Consider the following 25,310-nt stretch of genomic DNA (forward strand, 5'->3'; position numbering starts at 1 on the left):
AAGTATCGATTTTTTAAAATGTGTATCGATTATTGATCAGCAAAAAAATATCAACGATACATCGATATTGTCTCTATCGATGACAGCTCTAGTTTTTACTATATACAAATAAGGAAAATCAATGACCCCCCCCGGGCGTAGCCAATTTTGACCCCAATCTTAGTAGACACTGACTAGATGATGTTTCATACCAAATATCTAAGCTCTAGCTTTTTTGGTTTTCTAAAAGAAGATATTTTTTAAGTTTTTTGTTTCGGTTGCCATGGTAACCCGAGTTGTGCTTGGAATTAAATTCTTTGAACAATTTTTAAAGTTGACTACCAAAGGGACATTCCTGTGAAGTTTGAATGAAATTGGCTTAGCCGTTTTTATGAGGAGATGTCATTTAAAGTAAAAGCTTATGGATGGACACCGACGAAAAGCGATCAAGTGTGACTTAGTTTGAGCTATTAGCCTAGTTTTTTGTTTCTGTTTTGTGCAAGACACATAACGCTAAGCTCAACATGTAAATTTTTTATATGCAGTTACTTCAAAATCCATCCATAAATGACAGTCTTGGATCTTGCATTATGTATTCACTGTACAAGCTGTACCTTGACATATCAAATATATAATTATGCTTTAGTTCTTGGGGTTTTACTGGAGGAGGAAACACCTCAAATGCTCCAACGTGCATTATTTCAGGCACAAGTAGAACCACCCACATTACTATAGCTAGGTGGATAACTCCCTCGTTTAAAAGAATCCCGAGTCCGTGGCAAGATTCAAACCTTCAGTAATAAGGAACAAGTCGGCAACCTTCACTTGGTCACGGACCACAGTGACATTTATATGGCCAGAAATAATCAACACATTTCTGATAAAGCAAGACAATTTATTCTAGAATACATCCACTTGTATCATTACATGATTTCTGAGAGAAAAAAAAGTAAAATAATAAAAACATGAATGACCAACTCTCAATTTTTGATTTCCTGCATGTTTCAAAATGCTCAAATAAGAATGTGTTTAGCAGAAAAATACAATACAGATAGCTTATAATGCTCAAACATTTAGCTATCACTGAATTAAGAACAGTTCATAAATCCAAAATAGAAACAATTTTAGTACATTATAATTTGAAAAAGAAAAGAAAAAAGAACAACAATAAATATCAGTTACCTTTGTATACACTGATTTTTGTAAATTATGTCATTCATCTAAATATAATTGAAAGAAGCTGCATATATCTAGTGTTATGGAATTTTTTTTCCATCTTTTCATTCAATTAGTTATGAACAGTGATTTATAATTTTCCTCTAAAGTTGCATATTGTACCTGTCGGACAAATTAGCAAAAAACGACACTTTTTTTTATTTGTACACTGAAAGAATAGAAACTCTCATAGGGTTGAAAAATGAACAAACAATACAACTAAACTTTTCACAATAAAGTCACAGATTAACATGAAAACCTAATAAAATATTGCAATAAAAAAATGAACAAAGAAATGTTAACTGGATGTTTCATAATTAAAATCACCTGCTTTAGCATAGAATTCAAATCATTACATATAATAAGACATAAGTCATCATATGATATAAAGAAACAATAACAAAATCACATGGTGAACAAATCTCTGCCACACACTTACACACAATTTTCATATATTCTCATCTTACAAATGCATTTTACAAAAATATTATATTTTTCTAGCACAGTTTTGTTGAATACACACAATAAAAAAAACTACAACATACTTTTTAAGCATGTTGAACATTTAGTCAGTTATGAAAAGCTAAAAATCAATCCAAATACATGTATACAAGTACATTTTACATACATTGTACATAACATGTACACACAAATGAGCTGTGTCCATGGAACTTTGTGGAAGTACAAAACATGTCAATGAAATGATGTCATAATTTAAATATCTAACCATCTAAATTCATTCCAATATTACCAGTAGTTTGCTATGATGCTTTTACTTTAGTGTAGCTAAAACCGTTAAATAAAATGATTTTACCAAAGAATAAATCTTAGAATGTACCGAGGAATAAGACCACAACTGTTTGATATGGCTCACGAACATTCCCTAGCTCAACTGATAAATAATATCAATGTACAATCAATACTCCAGATATAAAAAGGAAACCTATTATATGTGGAATGTTTTCAAAGATCCGTCATAAATTAAGAGCAGGAAATCAAATCATACTACATTATTGTACGTAAATTATCAATGCTGTGTGCTAATTATATATTGGGAAAATAAAACATGTCTGACAACCAGAATTACCAAACATCAATTAAATTTACCAGAAACTGAAAGAAGTATCCCTACTTATTTTGATGACGGAAAGTTTCACTGTAATATTTTTTATTCTAACCATAATCATGCTATATGAAGTATGTAGTGGACATGTCATGCTTTAGTTTCAACATATTTATATAAGCTTGATTCCAAAACAAGTTCTTGCAATTTTATATTAATCACTTTTCTGGCTTGATTTTGGATGTGTCCACTCATAAATTTAAGGGATAACAACATCAAAATACAATTTAAATTTTTTACGCCCATATAATCCAGAGAAGCCTAATTTCAGCTAGTTCATATTTAAGAAAAATGTTTGGCGATACAATGAATTTATCCCCATCATGTATTATAAACCCATCTGTGATTTTGTTTCTGTATAAAAGAGAGAACTGGAAGACCACAATATTACTAATTATAATAAATACAACCTTTCAACATCACTCTATTATTTTCTACATGTATTGTATGTAACAATATTGTCCTGCTTTGAAAAAAAAATGTCAATCATATTTGTTTAAGGATTTCATTATTAAAATATCAGAGCTGTACAGACAACAGTATCATATAAGACAGCATGTAGGAGTAGGCTGGCCTGATTCTATACTAATGGCATAGATCACGCCGTCCATTGACCACTGGGCAAATATAGGCAATTCAAATATTAAAACCAAACACTCAAAACACATTCATTATATATACACTTTCACACTGACCAATTTACAACATACTTCCTTGCTTTTGGAGTGTGACAATTATAATTACTATATCTAGACATAGCTGCAGTAATCTTATATTTCATATGATGCCACAACTTTTTTCAGGCCAAAAAAAACCCAACAACAATCATTCTGTTTCAGGTCCCCCTCTCCATTCCTCAAAATGGTTAAGTTAGGTAGTTATTTTTTCTTCTTTATATGTATCATACATTTTTTACACATAACTTGATATTCATTATAAAGAATACATTGTGCTGTAAAAGCTAATAAAAAGACAAGGGATGGCAACTAAAAAAGTTGGACAGGTAGACTTGAAACAGAATTCCTTTTTTTGGGGGGGCCTCATCAAAGAAAACAAATCTTACATTTATTACTGTCATTCAGTCTTAAAAAATTAACCTTACAAGCAGAAATGACACATTATGATGCAATGGAATATTCATATAACAACTGTTTCCTAAAGTTATTGTCTCAAACGACACCATATTCAACATGCATTTATTCAACATACAATTACTCCAATATAATATATCAGAAAAATTTCTGCTGTACAATTATAAGTGAACTAAAATATTAAGTATTTCTTTTTTCTTCTTCTTCCCCAAACTTCTTCCTTCAACAGTATTAATATACATCACACTTTGCTCTGTATAAATCCTTCTGTCTTGAACCTTGTCACTATGGCTTTATTATGAACTTCTAAACTTGATTCCTTATCAAAAATGTCAGCACTTTCTACAATGTCACTTGTAAGACACTTAAATTAATCACTATGACAACTTATATATAATTCACCTTGATTGGATAACTGCTCAACAAAAGTTTTATCACACCACACATATAACCAATTACCATTTCTCTCTATAACCACCCCTTCCTCCTCGACCCCTCCCCGTGTCAAAGGACATCAGGGGTCGGGGAGCACTTCTATTAAATTGCTGCCCTCCTTTATAACTTTGAGGGGTGTTACCATAAGGTCCATGGCCCCTAGTGAATTTCCCTTCATCAGACAGTTGCCTTCCAAATCCAGGATTACTCAAGGAACTAGATCCAGATTGATTTTCTCCAGTATTTCTAAACGGGGGAGATCCTAGCAAACTTGCTGGACCAGTTGCCCCACCACCAGCAGTGTAACTAGAGGAACTAGAGTTTCTGTGAGAAGTTATTTGAGCACCTTCATTTTCACTGTAATCAGAACCATATGAATACTGTTTTTGAACACTTCCGGATCTAGAGTCTGAGTTACTGTATCTATTATATCCTGTTGAATGTATGTCTGAATTCACACCACTTGATATGTTAGAATCCCGATTATACTCACCATAAGTCACAGGGGCTTGTATATCTGACCTAGTTTGTGAATCACCTCTATACAAGCTATAACCTTCGGCCCCTAAACTTTTATCCGTTAGAGAAGTATCAGACAAGTCACCTCCCGAGGTATCTAATGGTCTATTGTCTACTTGAGAATAAGGATCACGAGAATTGTTATAATATCCATCACCAGAATCCCGCGCCTGTGAATAAGCAGGATCTTGAGTACGATAGTCAATTACCGAACCCTGTTGTTTTGTCAACATTTGATTGAGGACCATCTGGACACCACTATTATCACTAGATGCCGGATTCATATTGTTTGTACCCGAACTATTTTCATTTGCAGCGTAGTTTACATTACTATAATCGTAGGTTTTACCGACTTCCCCTTGCTCGGAAGGTACCGAACCTGGACCCTGATTCACAGCAGACTGCTTTGCCAATGCCGTAGCTAAATCAAGCTGTTGTTTTAAGGTAGTGAGTAGCTCATTTGTTTGCTCATCTAGTTTTATATTCATACTTTTAGCAACCTCGGCAATACTCATGCCTTGTTGTAACATATGAGTCAGGTGATTCATGTCAGGATTTGGATTCGCAACAGGACCCGCATGATGTTCATCATCTCCCTCCAAATCTTCAGGTGCCTTGAACTGTGTTATATCGAGGTATCTTGTTGGCAATGTTGGATCTTCTGGGGGAGTAGGTGAACGCGGCTTAGGGACGTTTAAAGGCTTTATCGGTTCTAGCTGACCTGGCAATGCACTAATGGACATAGACTTTGATATATGACCTGATGCACTGGGTTTCTGACTTGCTATGCTACTTAATGAACCACCAGATGGTAAAGGAACACTTCCATTGTCTATTTTATTATTTCTGTCTCTTAATTCAGGTCCAGATACTTTATCTTTATGACTGCTTGGTAAATTATTTCTTTTATTTTTATCTGTTACATCTTTAGAAGGTACAGGTTTTTGTGGAACTGATGGGCCTCGGTCCCGACTGCCCTCCCTACTTCCTGGCTTTACTGCAATACATGAAAACAACAGATATACATTTTATATGAATTACAATTCTTGTGAACATATTAAATTGATCAATTATCCATATACCTTCAAACTATTCATTAAATAATCAATTAGATAAAAGTTTATGACAACTGGTTGAAGACTGGTCAAACACTAAAAGAATGGTTGATAATCTATATTACTTGAACTCAAACAAGAACACAAGTAAAAATTCACCTGGTCTGTACATTTGTATACATGTATATTCAAATAGCAATTAATAGTATTAATTAAGTCTTAGTAAGCTTAAGAGGCACATTTTCCAGTAAATATATAGATGCTCCTGAAGTTGTTTAAACAAAGCAAACACATGGTCTTATTAAAATGATTTTTTTTCTCTCTGTCTCAATGACAACCAAGTGAAATGGTAGAGGTCTATTAAAGATACTAATGCACCAAATATCTTACAACTGAGTTTATAAATATCATCCCTTGGGTTGGGCCAATTTTATGCAGGCATGATTTATGCTAACTTGTATTAGCACAATTAGGTAATACTACATGTCAAATATCTAAGTCACATACTACTGAGCTAAATGAGTACACAATTATCTAAACTCTGGGCAGTGGAGTTTCTGACAAGATCTATATATTGTGTTTTCAATACAAATTTATGTAATCTATGTGACTGCCATGGACAGGGATAATATGACCCATAAGGCATTAATTGTTAATTGTCTACAGTTTGCAGAGAACCACAAGCTGGCGCTACAGGAAAAGTATCTGTGCATACTTCTAGTAGTTTCTGATGAAACATTTTAATATTTCACTTTCTAAGTCTTATTTTATGATCAACTTGTGTATAAGACTATAACTATTTATACAAACTTTTTAAGGCCATCTTAAGATAATTCTTGTGAATTAATTAAAAAATTTGTTGATGATGGACAACAACCATTATGCTATTAAAAAATCTTACTTCTGAGTACTTTGTGTTAAAGCAAGATTTTAGACTATCAATACATCTACATAATTAATAAATATATACAAGAAAAGGTTTACAAACTTACATATAACGTAAAACCTTACCCTGGTCAGGTAATTTGCTAGGGTCCTCCCCTCTATTCTTCATCTCCTTCAAGATTTTTTTACGATTCTTACACCACATCTCATGACAGTCCTGATCCTTTGGTAGACTAAATATATAAACAAATACATGTATTAATAGAACAGAACAAGTATATTATATTGTCCTACAAATTGTACATCTGAAACTCTTGTCATGTGCTGTTCTAAATATACAAGTCTCTACAAGTCTCTAAACTTGGTGTGAGAAATTTCAATATATTAAAATACTAAATTCAAGCAAAGACAGTATACACCATGACTAGACTGCACATAAGTGTGCTATGAGGACCAATCAACTCCTAGAAAACATTTACCAGTAAAAATACAACAATGGACATATAACCATCTAAACCGGCAGATTTCCATTTTGAAACACAATATTCATCTCTGTCCTCTAATAAACATGTTATCAATCTCTTACACATCCAGATTGTTTCAGTTTGTATGAACTAAATATATTCAAAGAAACATGAAATGAGAATTACTAACTGACTAGCTTCCCACTGGAATTTGAAGTTATAAGCCTTTGTCACCAATATAGATCCAGGCCAATCTGTACACTTACTATGCTTTATATTGTTGGTAGCTAAAATTTTGTATTTTGATACTGAAATTCCTTAATCTTTGAATGGACTGTTCCAAATTCAAAGCAGGGCAAATGAATTACACAAATTCAGGAGGTTAAGGGTTAACATTTAACCATTTAAGTTAACATATTATTGAGCTAAATGAGTACTCACTCTGGTGGAGAGACAATCTTCTGGTCAACATATTTTAGCCAAGGTGAGACCAGAGCCTCTTCTGCACTGCAGCGCTTGGCAGGATCCAACTCCAACATGTTGTCCATTAAGTCTAGAGCCATTTTTGGTAGGCTGTAAAAATATAATGTCATAACTGAGCTTGTTTTTCTAAACATTTTGGAAACATGATTGTTTCCTTTAAAATTTGTAGGTTTAGAAGAAATTTACACATAGCCTATGTGACATAGGATGGTTGCCCAGTTGGATTACAAGTATGAAAATATTGGATGAAAACAACTTGAACATTGCAAAAATAAACAGCTTTTTGAAATAACAAGCTTCTTTGTGTTTAGACAAGGTATTTCATCAAAGAATTTTCGAAGCAAAAGAAAATCACAACAAAAGCTACCAGAAGGTTATTTTTTCTGTTATAAATATAACTTAAATGCCAAAGAAGCTCTTACAATGAGAATTCTTCCCTGAGTTTTCGTCTGTACAATTTCTTAGGTTTAAATGTATGAAACAGTGGGAGCTTGATAACATCTGGCCATACAGCTGGGCATGGAGAACCACACGTCTTACTGATCAACTCTAACTGGGCTAGCTCCTGCTGTGCTTGAAATATTGGTTTCCTAGTGAACAGTTCTCCTAATATACATCTGAAACAAAGGAAGAAATACTTGATACAAGCACTTATAAGTTTAAATGTTTACAACATGACTATACTGTATTTTGATAGAAACAATAAATGTTTCATTTCGTAAATATATTGCTTAATTTTTTAGAATGAAACAATTTCAATGTAAAATCTTAGCACTGAATCTGTTGAAGTCATATGAAAGCTTTCTAGTTTATCAATGACAGAGAAAGACCTCAGGTGTGCATAAACAGTTAATCTGCACCAAGGTAAGGTAGCTAGATAGCTTGCTCAATAAAGGGAAGGGATTCAAACTTACAACTATAAGGGGCAAGTAATCTGAAGTCAGTGATCTGAACCACTTGGCCCTGGAGGCTCCAAAATGGGTTTCAGATCACGTTTACTCTTGTACTAATATTATGACAGGTTTGCAATGACCCCTATTACATATCTATGAAATATTTCATATATTTCACATATCTATGAATTATTTAAGGTTCAAGTATCTATCTAGAATCACTAGTTTTCCCTTACTTAGCCTGACAGTTTTAGTAAAAACATATTTAACGCTGTCCAATTAAATATCTTATATCTACTGGTCCATCTTTCAATATGGACAAAACCATTTATCATTTTTGGGAAAATTTCAAAATATGTACCAACTGAAGCAGACGGCATGGAAGTGCCAACTGATCAAGGTCTGCACTAACTGCATGGGTCGAATTGTTTACCCCCAGATTGATTTAGAGCTTATTTAAACCTGTCTCAAATCTACGTCCTGAATCAAACAAGTACTGGTATCTTATGAGGAAACATGACTGTTACCAAAGTAACAAATATCATGATTCCAGAACTGAGAGGCAGACACCTTAACCACTAGGCCATCTTGTCTTTCCAAAACAAAAGAACTCAAAGTGTGTTTTGATTGAAAACCATAACGTTTTGTGAGCAATTCATAACAAATGTACTACTTAGAGTAAACAAAGAAAGAGGTTTGAAGTAAGTGTCAACACCTACCCTATACTCCATATATCTATTGAAGGGCCGTATCTTTCCTCACCAAGAAGAAGTTCTGGAGGTCTATACCAAAGTGTTATCACTTTATTTGTGTACAATCTATCCTTGTCCTCGGCATCATACAAACGTGCTAAACCCCAATCACCTAACTTTATCTGACCCCTATAATAACAAACAAATACAATTTATTAGGATCAACAATTTTTCAGTATACTGCCTAAAAAGTCTGAAGGATAAAGAAAAACAAAAGGCTTCTAAATTTCATCAAGATTTTATAACTGTCAAGAGACATGTAGTAAAATTGTCATGGGCTTTATTACTGTTGCTATAGACATATAAATTAATCGACATCTGCTCTATCCTAATGGCTATGGTCAATCATTATTTAGACAGACATAAGTTATATGTTAAAAATTTAATTTAAGGCCTCAATTGTAAGATTTAACTTTTAAATGTCTTTTAAAGGCCTTCTATTAGTTTTCAAAACGTTTTTAGGCTTAAGTATTATTAACCTGCTTTAGCAATGGTTACTTACTACTTAAACAGAAACATTGACTTTACAAAAAGTACTGTAGTTTACAACAAAATTACAAATCGAAACACAAAATGAACTTACTTGTTATTTAAGAGTATATTTGAACACTTAATATCTCTGTGAAGAAAATTTTTAGTGTGACAATATTCGAGGCCCTGTAGAAGTTGTTTCATGAAAGATGCTATATGTATCTCTGAGAAGTTTACCATGCCAGACTCTAAGATTCCCATTAAATCATGGTCCATATACTCAAATACAAGGTAAAATGCCCCTGAAATGTGAAAAACACGAGTTATTATGCGAATAAATATAATATATAACAGAACAATGAGATCTACATGAATATAATCCATATCCTGGGCTTCATACTGATGCAATCCAATTGTTGACGCAATAGCAGTATGATGTAAGAATAGCCGTGAACCCAGGTCAAAACGTATTTTTCTATGACAATAAAGCTTAATAATACACCTATTAAATTTGTTAAATTGTGTTGACATGCAGAAAAACTGGTAAGCACTTGTAAAGCATTCATAGAGATCAGTTTTGAATCAGCTTTTACATAAACAATATTATACCAGCAAGCAGATCATTGGATCACGTTTCTGGAATACAAACCAGTACTGTTATTCCACAAGTTACTGCCAATTTTTTTAACAAAATCAATTTAAAATGGCTGTGAACAAATGATGTTGACCATCAATCAAAAACTACAAGAAAGTAAAGTGTGCCTTGGTCCACACTAAAACTCAGGAAATCAAGTTTCATAGACCTATCATTCTCCAAAAGTGAGTCAATTTAGGCAGCTATATTTATATTGAAATACATTACAGTAAATATATTGAATCCACATGTTTTTTTTTTTAAATGTTATTTTATTAAGTAACTTTTATAATTTTGATAAGAAAGCCTCCCATATCCAGTAGGTTTTCAAATACAGACTTAACTGGAAAAATTATAGCAACACTAATACCAAACTGCTATCCCATTGTTCTTTCTTTTAATATTCATATTTTATTGGATGACAGCATATCAACTGTTACAACAAGTGTCCAATATTGTTAAATGTACCGTACCTTTGTCTTTTCTAAAATCGACAGCTTCTTGTTTATCTGTGACAATCTCCTTCAAGTTAACAATACTGGTGTGATTTAGTTGTCTCAGAATCTTGATCTCTCTCACAGCTGTTATAGGAAAACCTTCTTTCTCGTTCTCTAGCCGAACTTTCTTCAGGGCAACCAGCTCACCTATAATACACAGAAATCGCTTGTCTTACATAGTATGGATGTCATTTAATATAGCTTTATTGATATATCATCTATATTCAACATAGGATTTAATTTTTATTCAAAATTTAAGATATTGAGACAAATAAAAAACAATTTTCTCGCTGTCCTGTGGAAATATTAAGAGGATATTTTTTCGTTTGCGTGAAATATGGAATATATTTTCACGAAACATGATAAAATGCCACATATTTTCACGAGCCGGTACGAGTGAAAATATGTGGCATTTTATCATGTTGAGTGAAAATATATACCATATTTCACGAAAAACGAAAAAATAACCTTTTTATTTAATTCCATTATCAAAGAAAATGGTAACGAATCCCCTTGCTTGCTACCAACTGCAATTGTACAGCACGCAGTAATTTATGCGTAAGCACGCGCTGTTTGGCGCTACATTGTGACGTCATGTAAACAAGTCTTTAAATGTCTGTACAGCGTTAATTACTGAATTAAAGATATTGGTGTTCGGATTAATTTTCTTAGTTAGACCATTTTCTATCATGCTGGATAGTTTTCAAAACAAAATTCAAGAAAAAGTTGTTTTGTATTTATCAGATTTTTCAAACAAAACGGCGAAAATAAATATGAGTTTTGACTCCGCCCACTTTCATATTTATATTTCATATTTATTTTTAAAAAATATGAAATATATTTGACTGATATAGCACCATATTTCCTGGGTAAAATTAAATAAATCTCACTATTTTTCGCCTAAAAGAGAGAAATAATTTCCCTCCGTTTTGCCTTGCTAGCTGTGATACCTTCATTGCTATCTAATTTAATTTCTAGGATAATTACCTGTTAGACTATCTTTAGCTTTATACACTTGACCATATGTTCCCTCTCCAATAATCTCTATTATGTCAAACAAGTCAACACAGCGTTCACCCCATGCTCCTTTAATTCTTTCATTGTGACGTCTCTGCTGACATAACCTGAAATTATTGATTGGAATTAAAACTTTTAGTCCATATTTTTAACATAATTAGTTAAACTTGATTTGTACAATATGTAGTAATTAACAACAGCTGTCAAATAGACAGAATTTTAAAATGTTCCAAGTGCGAAGTAATAAAACAAGAGGGCCATGATGGCCCTAGATCGCTCACCTGAATTATCAAACTCATCCAAACAATTACCTAGACAAGCATTCTGACCAAGTCTCATGACAGGTGAGTCAAAAATGTGACCACTACAGTGTTAACAAGGATTATCCATATTTGAGCAGTGCGACCTAGTTTTTTACCCAGGTGACACATATTCAAACTTGACCTAGAAATCATCAAAACAAACTTTCAGACCAATTTCCAGGATACTTGGATCAAAACAGTAGCAACTAGAGTGTTAACAAGATTTTTCTATTTTTAGCTCCGGTGACCTAGTTTCACATGCGATTTCGAACTCATCCAAGCAATTACCTAGACAAGCATTCTGACCAAGTTTGATGATAATGGAGTCGAAAAATGTGACCACTAGAATGTTAAACAAGGGTTTTTCCATATTTGGGCGGTGTGACCTAGTTTTTCATCCAAGATGACCCATGTTCGATCTTGACTTAGAAATCATCAAAACAAACTTTCAGACCAATTAACAGAATATTTGGATCACAACAGTAGCCACTAGAGTGTTAACAAAGATTTTTCTATTTTTAGCTCCTGTGACCTAGTTTTTCATCCGAGATGTCCCATGTTCGATTTATTCCCAGCAATGACCTAGACAAGTTTCCTGACCAAGTTTGATGACAATTGAGTCAAAATTGTGACCCACTAGAGTGTTAACAAGGTTTTTCTATTTTTAGCTCCTGTGACCTAGTTTTTTCATCCGAGATGACCCATGTTCGAACTCATCGGAGTTATTACCTAGACAAGCATCTTGATCAAGTTTGATGATGATTGATGCAAAAATGTGACCGCTAAAGTGGTTAACAAGGTTTTTCTATTTTTAGCTCCGGTGACCTACTTTTTCATCCGAGATGACCCATGTTCGAACTCATCCAAGCTATCAACTAGATAAGCATCCTGACCAAGTTTGATGATGATTGATGCAAAAATGTGACCGCTAGAGTGTTAACAAGGTTTTTTCTATTTTATAGCTCCGGTGACCTACTTTTTTTCATCCGAGATGACCCATATTCGAACTCATCCGAGCTATTATCTAAACAAGCATCCTGACAAAGTTTGATGATGATTGGGTCAAAAATGTGACCACTAGAGTGGTCACAAGGTTTTTCTATTTTTAGCTCCTGTGACCTAGTTTTTCATCAGAGATGACCCATGTTCGAACTCATCCAAGCAATTGACTAGACAAGCATTCTGACCAGTTTGATGATGATTGGTTCAAAAATGTGACCACTAGAGTGTTCACAAGGTTTTTCTATTTATAGCTCCTGTGACCTACTTTTTCATCCCGAGATGACCCATGTTCGAACTCATCCGAGCTATCACCTAGACAAACATCCTGACCAAGTTTGATGATGATTGGGTCAAAAATGTGACCTCTAGAGTGTTCACAAGGTTTTTCTATTTTTAGCTCTTGTGACCTAGTTTTTCATCTGAGATGACCCATATTCGAACTCATCCGAGCTTTCAACTAGATAAGCATCCTGACCAAGTTTGATGATGATTGAGGCAAAAATGCGACCGCTAGAGTGTTCACAAGCAATTGTGGACGGCCGGACGGACGACGGACATTCATCGATCCTAAAAGCTCACCCTGAGCAAGCTCAGGTGAGCTAACAAGAGGGCCATGATGGCCCTGAAGTCGCTCACCTGTATATAGGCCCCCGGAGCGGGCCAGTTTAAACCCCAGGGCTTTTATTTGAACAAACTTGGTAGACACCCATTAGAAGATGTTTCATGCTAAACATCTAAGGTCTAGCTCGTTGGGTTTTTTAAAAGAAGATTTTTTCAAGTTTTTTCTTTACACATATAGTTAAAAACAATGACACACCTGGGGCAGGGCCAGTTTTGACCCCAGGGCTTTTATTTGAACAATCTTTGTAGACACTTACTAGCAAATGTTTCATGCTTTATATCTAAACTCTAGCTATTTGGGTTTTTCAAAGAAGATTTTTTAATTTTTTGTTATACACATATAAGGAAAATGAATGACCCCCGGGACGGGCCAATTTTGACCCCAGGGCTTTTATTTGAACAAACTTGGTAGACACTCACTAGAAGATGTTTCATGCTTAGTATCTATACCTTAGCTATTTGAGTTTTTTCAAAAAAGATTTTTTAAGTTTTTGCTATTCGTATATAAGGAAAATCAATTAATTGGAACAAACATGGTAGACACCCACTAGAAGATGGTCCATGCTTAATATCTAAACTCTAGCTATTTGGGTTCTTTAAAAGAAGATTTTTTATAGTTTTTACTATATACAAATAAGGAAAATCAATGACTCCCTGGGGCTGGGCCAATTTTTATCTCAGGGCTTTTATTTGAACAAACTTGCTAAACACCCACTAGAAGATGTTCATGCTTAATATCTCAGCTCTAGCTATTTCCGTTTTTTTTTTTAAAGAAGATTTTTAAAGTTTTTACTACACGTATATACAAATAAGGAAAATCAATGACCCCTGGGGCAGGGCCAATTTTGACCCCAGGGCTTTTATTTGAACAAACTTAGTAGACATCCATTAGAACATGTTTCATGCTAAATATCTTAGCAATAGCTTTTTGGGTTCTTTAAAAGAAGTTTTTTAAGTTTTAACTATATGCATATAGGGAAAATCAATGACCCCCTGGGGCGGGGCCAATTTAGACCCCAGGGCTTTTATTTGAACAAAATTGGTAGACACCCATTAGAAGATGGTCCATGCTTAATATCTTAGCTCTAGCTCTTTGGGTTCTTTAAAAGAAGATTTTTTATAGTTTTTACTATATACAAATAAGGAAAATCAATGACTCCCTGGGGCTGGGCCAATTTTTATCTCAGGGCTTTTATTTGAACAAACTTGCTAAACACCCACTAGAAGATGTTCATGCTTAATATTCAGCTGCTAGCTATTTCCGTTTTTTTTTTTTTAAAGAAGATTTTTAAAAGTTTTTTTTTACTAACACGTATATATACAAATAAGGAAAATCAATGACCCCTGGGGCAGGGCCAATTTTTGACCCCAGGGCTTTTATTTGAACACAAACTTAGTTAGACATCCATTAGAAACATGTTTTCATGCTAAATATCTTAGCAATAGCTTTTGGGTTCTTTAAAAGAAGTTTTTTAAGTTTTAACTATATGCATATAGGGGAAAATCAATGACCCCCTGGGGCGGGCCAATTTAGACCCCAGGGCTTTTATTTGAACAAAATTGGTAGACACCCATTAGAAGATGTTTTATGCTAAATATCTTAGCTCTAGCTCTTTGGGTTCTTTAAAAGAAGATTTTTTTAAGTTTTTACTATATGCATATAGGGAAAATCAATGACCTTCTGGGGCGGGGCCAATATTGACCCCAGGGCTTTTATTTGAACAAACTTGGTAGACACTCACTAGAAGATGTTTCATGCTAAATATCTAAGCTCTAGCTCTTTGAGTTTTTTAGAAGAAGATATTTAAAGTTTTTTTCTTTTGGTTGCCATGGTTGCTGCATGGAATTAAATTCTTTGAACAATTTTCAAAGGTGACCACCAAAGGAACATTCCTGTGAAGTTTGGGTGAAATTGGCTTGGTGGTTTATGAGGCGATGTCATTTAAAGTAAAAGTTTACGGACGACAGACGAACGCCGGACGAAAAGCGATCACAAAAGCTCACCCTGTCACTTTGTGATAGGTGAGCTAAAAACAAGAGGGCCATGATGGCCCTAGATCGCTCACCTGAATTATCAAACTCATCCAAACAATTACCTAGACAAGCATTCTGACCAAGTCTCATGACAGGTGAGTCAAAAATGTGACCACTACAGTGTTAACAAGGATTATCCATATTTGAGCAAGTGCGACCTTAGTTTTTTACCCAGGTGACACATATTCAAACTTGACCTAGAAATCATCAAAACAAAACTTTCAGACCAATTTCCAGGATACTTGGATCAAAACAGTAGCAACTAGAGTGTTAACAAGATTTTTCTATTTTTAGCTCCGGTGACCTAGTTTCACATGCGATTTCGAACTCATCCAAGCAATTACCTAGACAAGCATTCTGACCAAGTTTGATGATAATGGAGTCGAAAAATGTGACCACTAGAATGTTAACAAGGTTTTTCCATATTTGGGCGGGTGTGACCTTAGTTTTTCATCCAAGATGACCCATGTTCGATCTTGACTTAGAAATCATCAAAACAAACTTTTCAGAAACCAATTAACAGGAATATTTGGATCACAACAGTAGCCACTAGAGTGTTAACAAGATTTTTTCTATTTTTAGCTCCCTGTGACCTAGTTTTTCATCCGAGATGTCCCATGTTCGATTTATTCCCAGCAATGACCTAGACAAGTTTCCTGACCAAGTTTGATGACAATTGAGTCAAAATTGTGACCACTAGAGTGTTAACAAGGTTTTTCTATTTTTAGCTCCTGTGACCTAGTTTTTCATCCCGAGATGACCCATGTTCGAACTCATCGGAGTTATTACCTAGACAAGCATCTTGATCAAGTTTGATGATGATTGATGCAAAAATGTGACCGCTAAAGTGTTAACAAGGTTTTTCTATTTTTTAGCTCCGGTGACCTACTTTTTCATCCGAGATGACCCATGTTCGAACTCATCCAAGCTATCAACTAGATAAGCATCCTGACCAAGTTTGATGATGATTGATGCAAAAAATGTGACCGCCTAGAGTGTTAACAAGGTTTTTCTATTTATAGCTCCGGTGACCTACTTTTTCATCCGAGATGACCCATATTCGAACTCATCCGAGCTATTATCTAAACAAGCATCCTGACAAAGTTTTGATGATGATTGGGTCAAAATGTGACCACTAGAGTGGTCACAAGGTTTTTCTATTTTTTAGCTCCTGTGACCTAGTTTTTCATCAGAGATGACCCATGTTCGAACTCATCCAAGCAATTGACTAGACAAGCATTCTGACCAAGTTTGATGATGATTGGTTCAAAAATGTGACCACTAGAGTGTTTCACAAGGTTTTTTCTATTTATAGCTCCTGTGACCTACTTTTTCATCCGAGATGACCCATGTTCGAACTCATCCGAGCTATCACCTAGACAAACATCCTGACCAAGTTTGATGATGATTGGGTCAAAAATGTGACCTCTAGAGTGTTCACAAGGTTTTTCTATTTTTAGCTCTTGTGACCTAGTTTTTCATCTGAGATGACCCATATTCGAACTCATCCGAGCTTTCAACTAGATAAGCATCCTGACCAAGTTTGATGATGATTGAGGCAAAAATGCGACCGCTAGAGTGTTCACAAGCAATTGTGGACGGCCGGACGGACGACGGACGACGGACATTCATCGATCCTAAAAGCTCACCCTGAGCAAGCTCAGGTGAGCTAAAAAGTCATGCAGGAATTATTCAACCTTGCAGATGGAAAATAAATGTTTTAAAGTGAGGAATAATTGACGTGAAATCCATGTATTTGATATGGGTCTTGGAGAGTGCTTTATGACCCTAAGTCAAGTTAGATCTTTCAAATTAACACCTTCAGAGGTTATGAAGAGAAAACTTCATATTTTTTATGTTTAAAAGGGGTATAATATAGTATTAAACCAGGAAATGGTTTGTTAAATGAACAGGCATTGAAGAATCCTAGTAACTCCCAAAGGGGTATATTAATGTCTTTATGTGAAGAAGTGTACTTTTATTCAAGGATAAATAATCACAAATCCATATGATTCTAAGTAAGAAAATGCCTGTTTGCATAAAATTTTTTCATAATTCTATCGAATAATCCAAAAATAGGGTAAGAACATACTTAGGACGTTTCGGTTTGCCTTCTTTCTTTTCCGATTCTGAATCTCTAAAGTCAACTGGAGAATTCTCATAATCTTGTTCTACATCAGGTTCATCTATCACAGGGGGCATGGGCAGGTCAGTAATCCTACGCTGTCTTTGGGGACTAGTCGGTCTCTGCTCTCTGTAAATATATAATATGAATGTTGTATACTTATATAAATATGATTTTTATATTTCTGGTTATAGATTTCTGACAGATTATATAGGTGTAACCTTATATGACCCAAGCCACTAAACAACAATTATACAGCATTCAGCTTTTTATATATGGACATACACATTGTCAAAAGCTTTAAAACACAACTGCATTCTTTAATGAAAATACGATTTTACAAATTTGAAGAGGATATCAGTCATCAAAATTTGCACTTAGCCCAACAACAAGACATGGTAATTCTACAATTGGCAATGGCTGCCTACAAATTTCTCTGGAAAAAGCATTCTGACAGAATGAATTAAAGGATTACAAGTAATACTATAAATCTGGACCAAAAAAAATCCAGTATCAAGGTTTGAATAGGGTAAATAGATACAATAAGAGGGAGGAAATTTTTACCTGGGTTTGGATTTTGGATAATCTACTGTGGGTGGCATGGGTAGATCTGAAATTCTGTGTTTCGTTGAAGGTGGAGGAGTGGCCTTGTGCTGGGCGGGCTGAACACTGCAAATACAACATTAAGAATATATACTGTTACATGTTTAATATAAAGTGGGGTTAAATTAAAATTCTCACTAAAATTGTGCAAGTTATGGGGTAAATATTTAACAATGTGAATTGCAAGATTAACAACAGTAACAAAGCAGTTATTGCAATAAATTATATTAATACATGTTTATCCATGGGTTAAATGTCACAGGGTGAGAAAAATGTGAAGCCTAACCGAGACTCGAACCCAGAACCCCCCGAAATACTGTACCACGGCTCTACTGACTGAGCTATCCGGCCGCTTACACATCACCTACCATAAATAGTGCAGTTCTGAACCGTGACATACTCCCCTGCTATATTGAAATTCGTCCTTGAATTTCACAGAGTTATAAAGCAATGTAAATTAAACCCTGAGCTATATTCATTCACAGTCCCCCATTGTCACAGGTTGCAAAAAAATTATGTAGCCTGACCGGGACTCGAACCTACCTTGCCATTGAGGATGAGATGACATGAGTTATAAAGTTTTTTTCTATTTTTAGCTCTAGCTGCCATCTTGTTCAGCAGACTGGAGCTATTTGAGCATTTTTAAAGAGGCCTTTGTTTATAACAAATGTTAATGTTTGACACATGGTGATCGGTAAGCTAACTAATCTTTTATAAGAGATATATATATATATAGAAGAGTTTTTAAGAAACTTCCACCATTTACATACCTTTGAGCTGGACTAGGCTCTATATCACTAACATTTTCATAGCCAGGAGAATCCTTTGGTGGAGCAAAATTTGGCTTTTCCTCAATTCTTCCCACTTTGCCTGCTAATACATCCATTTCATGCACTCTTTCAGGAGCCTGTCTCTTGGGAGAATACACTGGCTCCATTTGTCTACTTTCAGACATAGTTCCATGATTATGCTGAACATTTTCTACTTTAACAACAATGTTTGCTTCCCTAGCATCTTGCAGTCTTTCTTTACGGGAATATTCTGGCTCTTTACGTAATGGTTCTAAACTTTTACGTTCAGGTGTCCGTTCTTTTTTAATTTTCACTTCCTTTTTACTTTCTAATGGCAGGTCACTAACAGATTTTCTCAAGTTAGCTGCTATTTGAGCATCACGTAAATCCCGCATTTCACGGGCTTTTCTGTGCTTACTGAGTTCTGATGCTAAACTTGTTGGCGCATACTTTACTTTACTGCTAGAAGAACGATGTGATGATCTAGCAGTTGGACTAGCGGGAGGTGTAAGTCTGCGCTTTAACTGCCTGGAATGGCTGCGAGATCTCGATCTACTCCTTCTAGACCAATTTGGAGGACTCCGACTTCTTGACCGACGTGCCCCTTTAACTCTAAGTCGAGACCTGCAAATAGAAAAACATGTTGTTTTTTTTACTTCAAATTATTCTCAACAGGAAATTTCAAAATCGTGTATGTACTATACTAGAGAAAAACTGAATAGGCATTACATTCAAGCTCCATTATGAAAAAAAAATTAAGTTGTTTACAAACATTCTGAAAAACACAACACATTTGTCAACAAGGTCAACATTGTCACAAAATACGCCCGTCACAAAAGCTTTTGACAGAGATGTGGGCACTATGGGAGATATGCTCTGGGCAATTTTCAGAAAAATATCTAGATATTTCATCATCTCTAGTGACCTTGACCTTGCAAATATTGACCTAAATTACATGTGTCACGCTTGTAGTCATGACAGTTCTCATTGGTGTTACAATCCATCAATAAATGATGACTAAATGGTCCCCATGCACAAACTTTGACCTCTCTATGTGACTTTGACTTTGGTAGCAGGGACCTGCATTATGTGCGCAATTAAGCTCACAATGGTGAACATTTGTGCCAAGCTACATTAAAATCCCAATGAATGTAGAATTTCAGCTCCAAACTAGCATATTTCATTGACCTCCAAGTGTGACCTTTTATTTTAACCTAGAGACCTGGTTCATGCCAGGACACTGCTTTTCATAGTGGTGAAATTTCTATGAAGTTTCATTAGAATCCTACTATGCCTGGAGGAGATATGCTCTGGACAATATTTCCATATTTTACCATCTTCAGTGACCTTGACCTTTAATATATATTAGTCTAAATAACATGTTTCACACCAGTAGTTATGATAATGACCATTTGTGTTTAAATCCCTCAATAAATGATGACTGAATTGTCCGAATACACATTTTCATATCTTTATTTGAAATTTGACCCCTATGTGTGACCTTGACCTTGGTCGCAGGGACCTAAATTTTGCATGCAATACTCCGCCTCACAATATTTAACATTTGTGCCAAGTTATACTTAAATCCCTCTATGCATGTAGAAGTTTTGCTCCAGACAAGCATTTTTCAATGATCTCTAAGTGTGACCTTGACCTTTGACCCAGACACCTATATCATCAGGGGTGTGGAAATTTGATTTTTTTCCACTTGCCCACGGACAAGTTGGACTGAAATTTCTACTTGTCCGCAGCTGAAGTTGACTTGCCCAAATAAACAGTGAAAAACAGGTTTATTTCAATGGCTTTATTAGACAAACATTTTTTCTAAACATTTTCATAACTACTACCATGTTTGTACAGTTATAAATGAACAATTATACAAGAGTTGAAAGCAAACATTATTTAAACAGAACTGTTTTATTGTGTATGTGAACATATTGTCAATAGAATCATGGGTACATTCTACAAATATGACAAAAAAAGTTTGTCCGAATGATCTTCCTTTCTTAGCCAAGAAAAATCGTTAAAACCAGCTATCTTTAAACACACGCATGCGTTTACGGTCATATTCCTTGTCTCTTTGGGCTTTAGATTTACGCTTTTCTGGTTCTTTGGGTGTTTCAGGCAGCTTTGCACCACCAGAACGAACGACAAATTTGTCCATTTCGTACCAAAATAACTTTACAACGCGACCTTCACAATGGGCATTATTTACTAAAGCACCGGTTGGTTGCCTCGATACGACCTATTCCAAGAATAGCGAGAGGCCTCATACGGGGGAAAATAGCATTTATTTACATCGATTTATTCATGCTGCGGGAGGTAGTTTATAATTTAATTTTACGCATATTAAATACGGATTAAACATTATTGGGATAAAAATTAATGTTCGTTATCAATTTTATGTAAGAATTTTGGCATTTTGCTTTAATTTTCTGGCTCAGAAATTCACTTGCCCGCGGACAACCGCTACGTGAAAATCTACTTGTCCGCCGGCAAAAAGTCCCGAGTCGGGCAAGTCGGGCATAGTAATTCCGCACCCCTGATCGTGCTAATGACTCTTATTATATGTTAGTGTTCATCCGTGTTGTTCTACAGAAATTAGAAACTTTGACGGGAGCGATAATCGATAGCGACAGGTCTGTAGAACAGCTACAGATCTATGAATACTAACATATTTAGTGTGGCCTCATAATAATTAACTTGGTTATGTCACTACGCCCTTCTATGAAATACTATGAAAAATAGACGGGGACTATGAATGGAATCGACTTTGTTCTTCTATGAATATTAACACACACAATTTTTAAGAAATACAGCCTTTTCATTGGATGACAAATAAAGCTGGATACAAATTTTCATAATGATGAACATTTGTATGAAGTTTCATTAGAATCCCTCCATATGTGTAAGAGATATGCTCTAGAAAAAATCTATATTTTATCATTTTTAGTGGCCTTGACCATCATCTTTAGTGACCTTATGCATATATTAATATAAATCACATGTTTAACACCAGTAGTCATAATAATGAGTAAATGACTATTTGTGACTACAGAGCTCCAGATAGATAAAATCTAAAATACGCATCACTTTTAAAATCCGTACGTCAAAGTTACGCACAACAAAATGAAAATATGCTTGTATGTCAAAATTTAAGCGTGAAAGGATTTTGTTTAATTTTCTTTAATTCTAATTTTAACTATAATTATTCAAACTGGAGTACATGATAAGGTACATGCCAACAGAAATAAAGAAAGAAAATAATGACTCCTAGAATATAAAATAATTTCAGGGCTTCCACTAGTGGAAGTTTGGGAGTCATTCACTCCTTCATTTTGGCTTGAGACCTCCAAAATCTAATACTTTTCCTTCTTTACCTATAAAATGTGACTTCCAATATCAGAGATTTTGAAGTCTGGCTTCCAAATTTTGAAAATGGAAGCCCTAATAACTTTGCTGTGCATCCTTAAAACTTGAGTTCCAGTATACTCTGGAAGTCTGACTTTACAGAGCATGTTTTGTATTGTTTCACATTGAATCAGTATCTTATTTGTAAAGTTATAAGTTTAATTTGTTTATAAAAAATGTATAATACTTTTTTTGACAGATTTTACCCCTTACATGGTAAGTTTTTCAGAATTTGCATTTTACCCCTCACTCTAGATTTTGAGGGGTAAAAACCCCTTGTCCAAAAAAATTATCTGGAGCTCTGTGACTATTTGTGTTTCAATCTTTAATTAATGATGACTAAATAGTCCAAATACACATTTTCATATTTCTATCTATACTTTGACCCTTGACCGCAGGGACCTAAATTTAGCATGTGACACTCCACGTCAAAAATGATAAACATTTGTGCAAAAAAAATATTGAAATCCCTCAATGCATGCAGAAGTTTTGCCCCAGGCAAGCTTTTTCAATGACCTCTAAGCGTGACCTTGACCACTGACCTAGAGACCTGGTTCATGCACGCCACACAGCCTCTCATAGTGGTGACAGTTTCTATGAAGTTTCATTAAAATTCCTCCATACGTGTAGGAGACAGTCATGCTCCAAAAAAAATTGGACGCCACCCGCCCGGGGGGGAACTACAATATGACTTGTTTTTCAAACAGGCGTATTTTAAAAAATGAAATTTCCTGGTAAAAAATGTTCAATTATTGTCTGGTCAAAAAGTAATATTTGTCCCACAGTATGGTTTCAATCTGCTTACTTTAACATTAGGTTTTTTAACTGTCGACATCAAAAACTTCTACTGATGTTTACATTCTCTGTCAACTTAAAGTCAATTAGTTAAAATAATGGGGCGTCCGTGGCCGTGTGGTTAAGGTCGTTGACTTCAAATCACTTGCCCCTCACGGCTGTGGGTTCGAATCCCGACTGGGACTATGGATTCTTTCATGTGAGGAAGCTATCCAGCTAGCTTACAGAACGTCGGTGGTTCTACTCAGGTGCCGTTCTTGCGGGAAATAATCCACCAGTAAAGCTGGAACGTCGCGATACGACCTATATTGTGTCGATGTGACGTAAAACCCAAAACAAACAAACAAAAAACTTTAATAACATTACTAGTTTTTGTAGCTATTAAATATTAGATTTTCACTAATTAATTTTGTTAGCAATTTGTTTTTTATTACATTAAAAAAATACAAATTTTCAGAATTGATATCATTTCAATCAATTTTAACAACATTTTTATTATAAATACAATTTTTATAATCATTCAGTTATTGAAAGTAGTTTCCTATGGAAGCCCACTGTCCAAAAGACTTACGGTAAGTATATTAAGTTTTTTTCCAGCTAATTTGGGGTTACAAACAAACAAAAGCAGACCTGTATTTTTCATGTTAATACATACATGTACAAGGTTATTTTGTACCCCATATCACACTTCATTATCATAACGAAAGGTTATTCTGTACTAAAAACATAAATAAAGATATTTCCAGGATTTGTGTGAAAGCCGGATATTGATCAGTAACAATAAATTTTTTTGTGAGTTTTTAAGTAACGTATGTACTGCATTAATTTATATAAAGCAAAAAATGGTCTTTCCTTATTGCCATGGATAATTTCAACAAAAATAGAAATTAAAGCTGAATTTCAAGTTTCTCATACAAAGTAACAAAAATTTTAGTCTGTTCAAACATGTCATATTCCGACAAAATTAAGACTCGGACTGCCTTAAATTCCAAGACCGGCTGGATTTATCTCAAAGAATTCAACATCCCTGGCAAGATTTGAACCCATCAATCAATCAGCAATCAGCCATCAGCAATGGGTAAAGTAAGTACCTACATTGCCTTAATTCATTAATCAAAAGAATAGAAAATACTGATTATTACCTGCTTCGACTTCTCTTTCTGCTGTATGGACTAGTTGGAGATCTTGACCTGTGCCTCTTTTTTACACTTGTTGGACTATTATTCCTGTATGCATTTTTTGACATTGGTTCTGCATACGCCCTAGGAGTTGCATATGCCTTAGGAGGTTCTGCATAAGCTTTTGCTTTTAACTCTGGTTCTTTAATAATTTCCGGAGACCTATGTCTTTTCTTTGATTTTCTAGCATTTCTTTCAGTTCGTTGTGGACTAGATTCACGTATCACAGGTGAATTACTATGGCTTCTTTCATTCATGTAAGATCGTATAGCAGAAGCTGGTGACTGGTCTCTTTTACCATGAGCAGAGTCCATGCGACTTGTCCCAGCTGGTATAGAACTACTTGGGGTCCCTGATACATCAGATAATGACCCTGCAGACTCCGAACTAACATCCTCATAATCCACAATACTTGTACGTCCTAGCACTTCAACTGGAGGATTTTGTGAAGAAGCTCTACCTTTGCTTCGCTCTTTATCACTTTTGTCTCTAGATCTTTTATGAGACTTGTGTTTAGACTTCTTTCTCTTTTCATGCTTTCTACTGTACTGCTGACTTTGCTGTGGCTGGGAATTTTGCCCAGGCACCAGATGTGAGTATGCCCGTGCATCAAACTCGTCAAATACTGCATGATCTCTCTGTCTTGGCATGTTATCACGAATAATAAAAGCACAAAATTAATAACTTCTATGCCACATGACAGTCAAGTTTAATCGAGTTACCTTTCCCTGAAAGAATTTTTCCTCCATTAGATGTCGCCATAAAGTTAATTGGACATATTTCAAGAAAAAACACTGTATCCAGCAATAGAATTCAACAAACATCCAAGTCACAATTAAATAATGATATTCAATTCAAATCCAAACAGAATATCTCGTCAAATTCCGCTGTTATGGTCACAAATCGTCAAATTTGTTTGTTTTGAAAAAGGAAGT

The 25,310-nt window shown here is 34.9% G+C and overlaps 1 protein-coding gene across 1 annotated transcript; it reads right to left on the minus strand.

Moving 5' to 3' along the window:
- Nucleotides 1-3,352: 3,352 nt before the first annotated feature.
- On the minus strand, nucleotides 3,353-25,126 carry LOC132725401 (cyclin-dependent kinase 12-like). Its single transcript, XM_060710509.1, has 12 exons — nucleotides 24,340-25,126; nucleotides 18,971-19,615; nucleotides 18,162-18,266; nucleotides 17,565-17,726; nucleotides 11,484-11,620; nucleotides 10,473-10,643; nucleotides 9,478-9,667; nucleotides 8,862-9,023; nucleotides 7,672-7,866; nucleotides 7,208-7,339; nucleotides 6,429-6,535; nucleotides 3,353-5,359 (listed from the first exon to the last, which is right to left on the minus strand). Exons 1-12 carry the CDS (start codon nucleotides 25,023-25,025, stop codon nucleotides 3,864-3,866), a joined length of 4,188 nt encoding a protein of 1,395 aa, XP_060566492.1. The 5' UTR covers nucleotides 25,026-25,126; the 3' UTR covers nucleotides 3,353-3,863.
- Nucleotides 25,127-25,310: the final 184 nt, after the last annotated feature.

This window comes from Ruditapes philippinarum, unplaced genomic scaffold, assembly GCF_026571515.1.
Source record: "Ruditapes philippinarum isolate M1 unplaced genomic scaffold, ASM2657151v2 ctg289_1_1_1_1, whole genome shotgun sequence".
Classification (NCBI taxonomy): Eukaryota; Metazoa; Mollusca; class Bivalvia; order Venerida; family Veneridae; genus Ruditapes; species Ruditapes philippinarum.

What these genes read in the sequence shown, in the direction of transcription:
- LOC132725401 (XM_060710509.1), bottom strand. Translation starts at nt 25,025, where the DNA reads ATGCCAAGACAGAGAGATCATGCAGTATTTGACGAGTTTGATGCACGG. An exon ending in CTCAGGGAAGAATTCTCATT is followed by an intron (nt 7,340 to 7,671) that starts GTAAGAGCTTCT and finishes ATATTTTTACAG; the next exon opens with CCTACCAAAAATGGCTCTAG. An exon ending in TAGCAAATTACCTGACCAGG is followed by an intron (nt 5,360 to 6,428) that starts GTAAGGTTTTAC and finishes CATGTATTGCAG; the next exon opens with TAAAGCCAGGAAGTAGGGAG.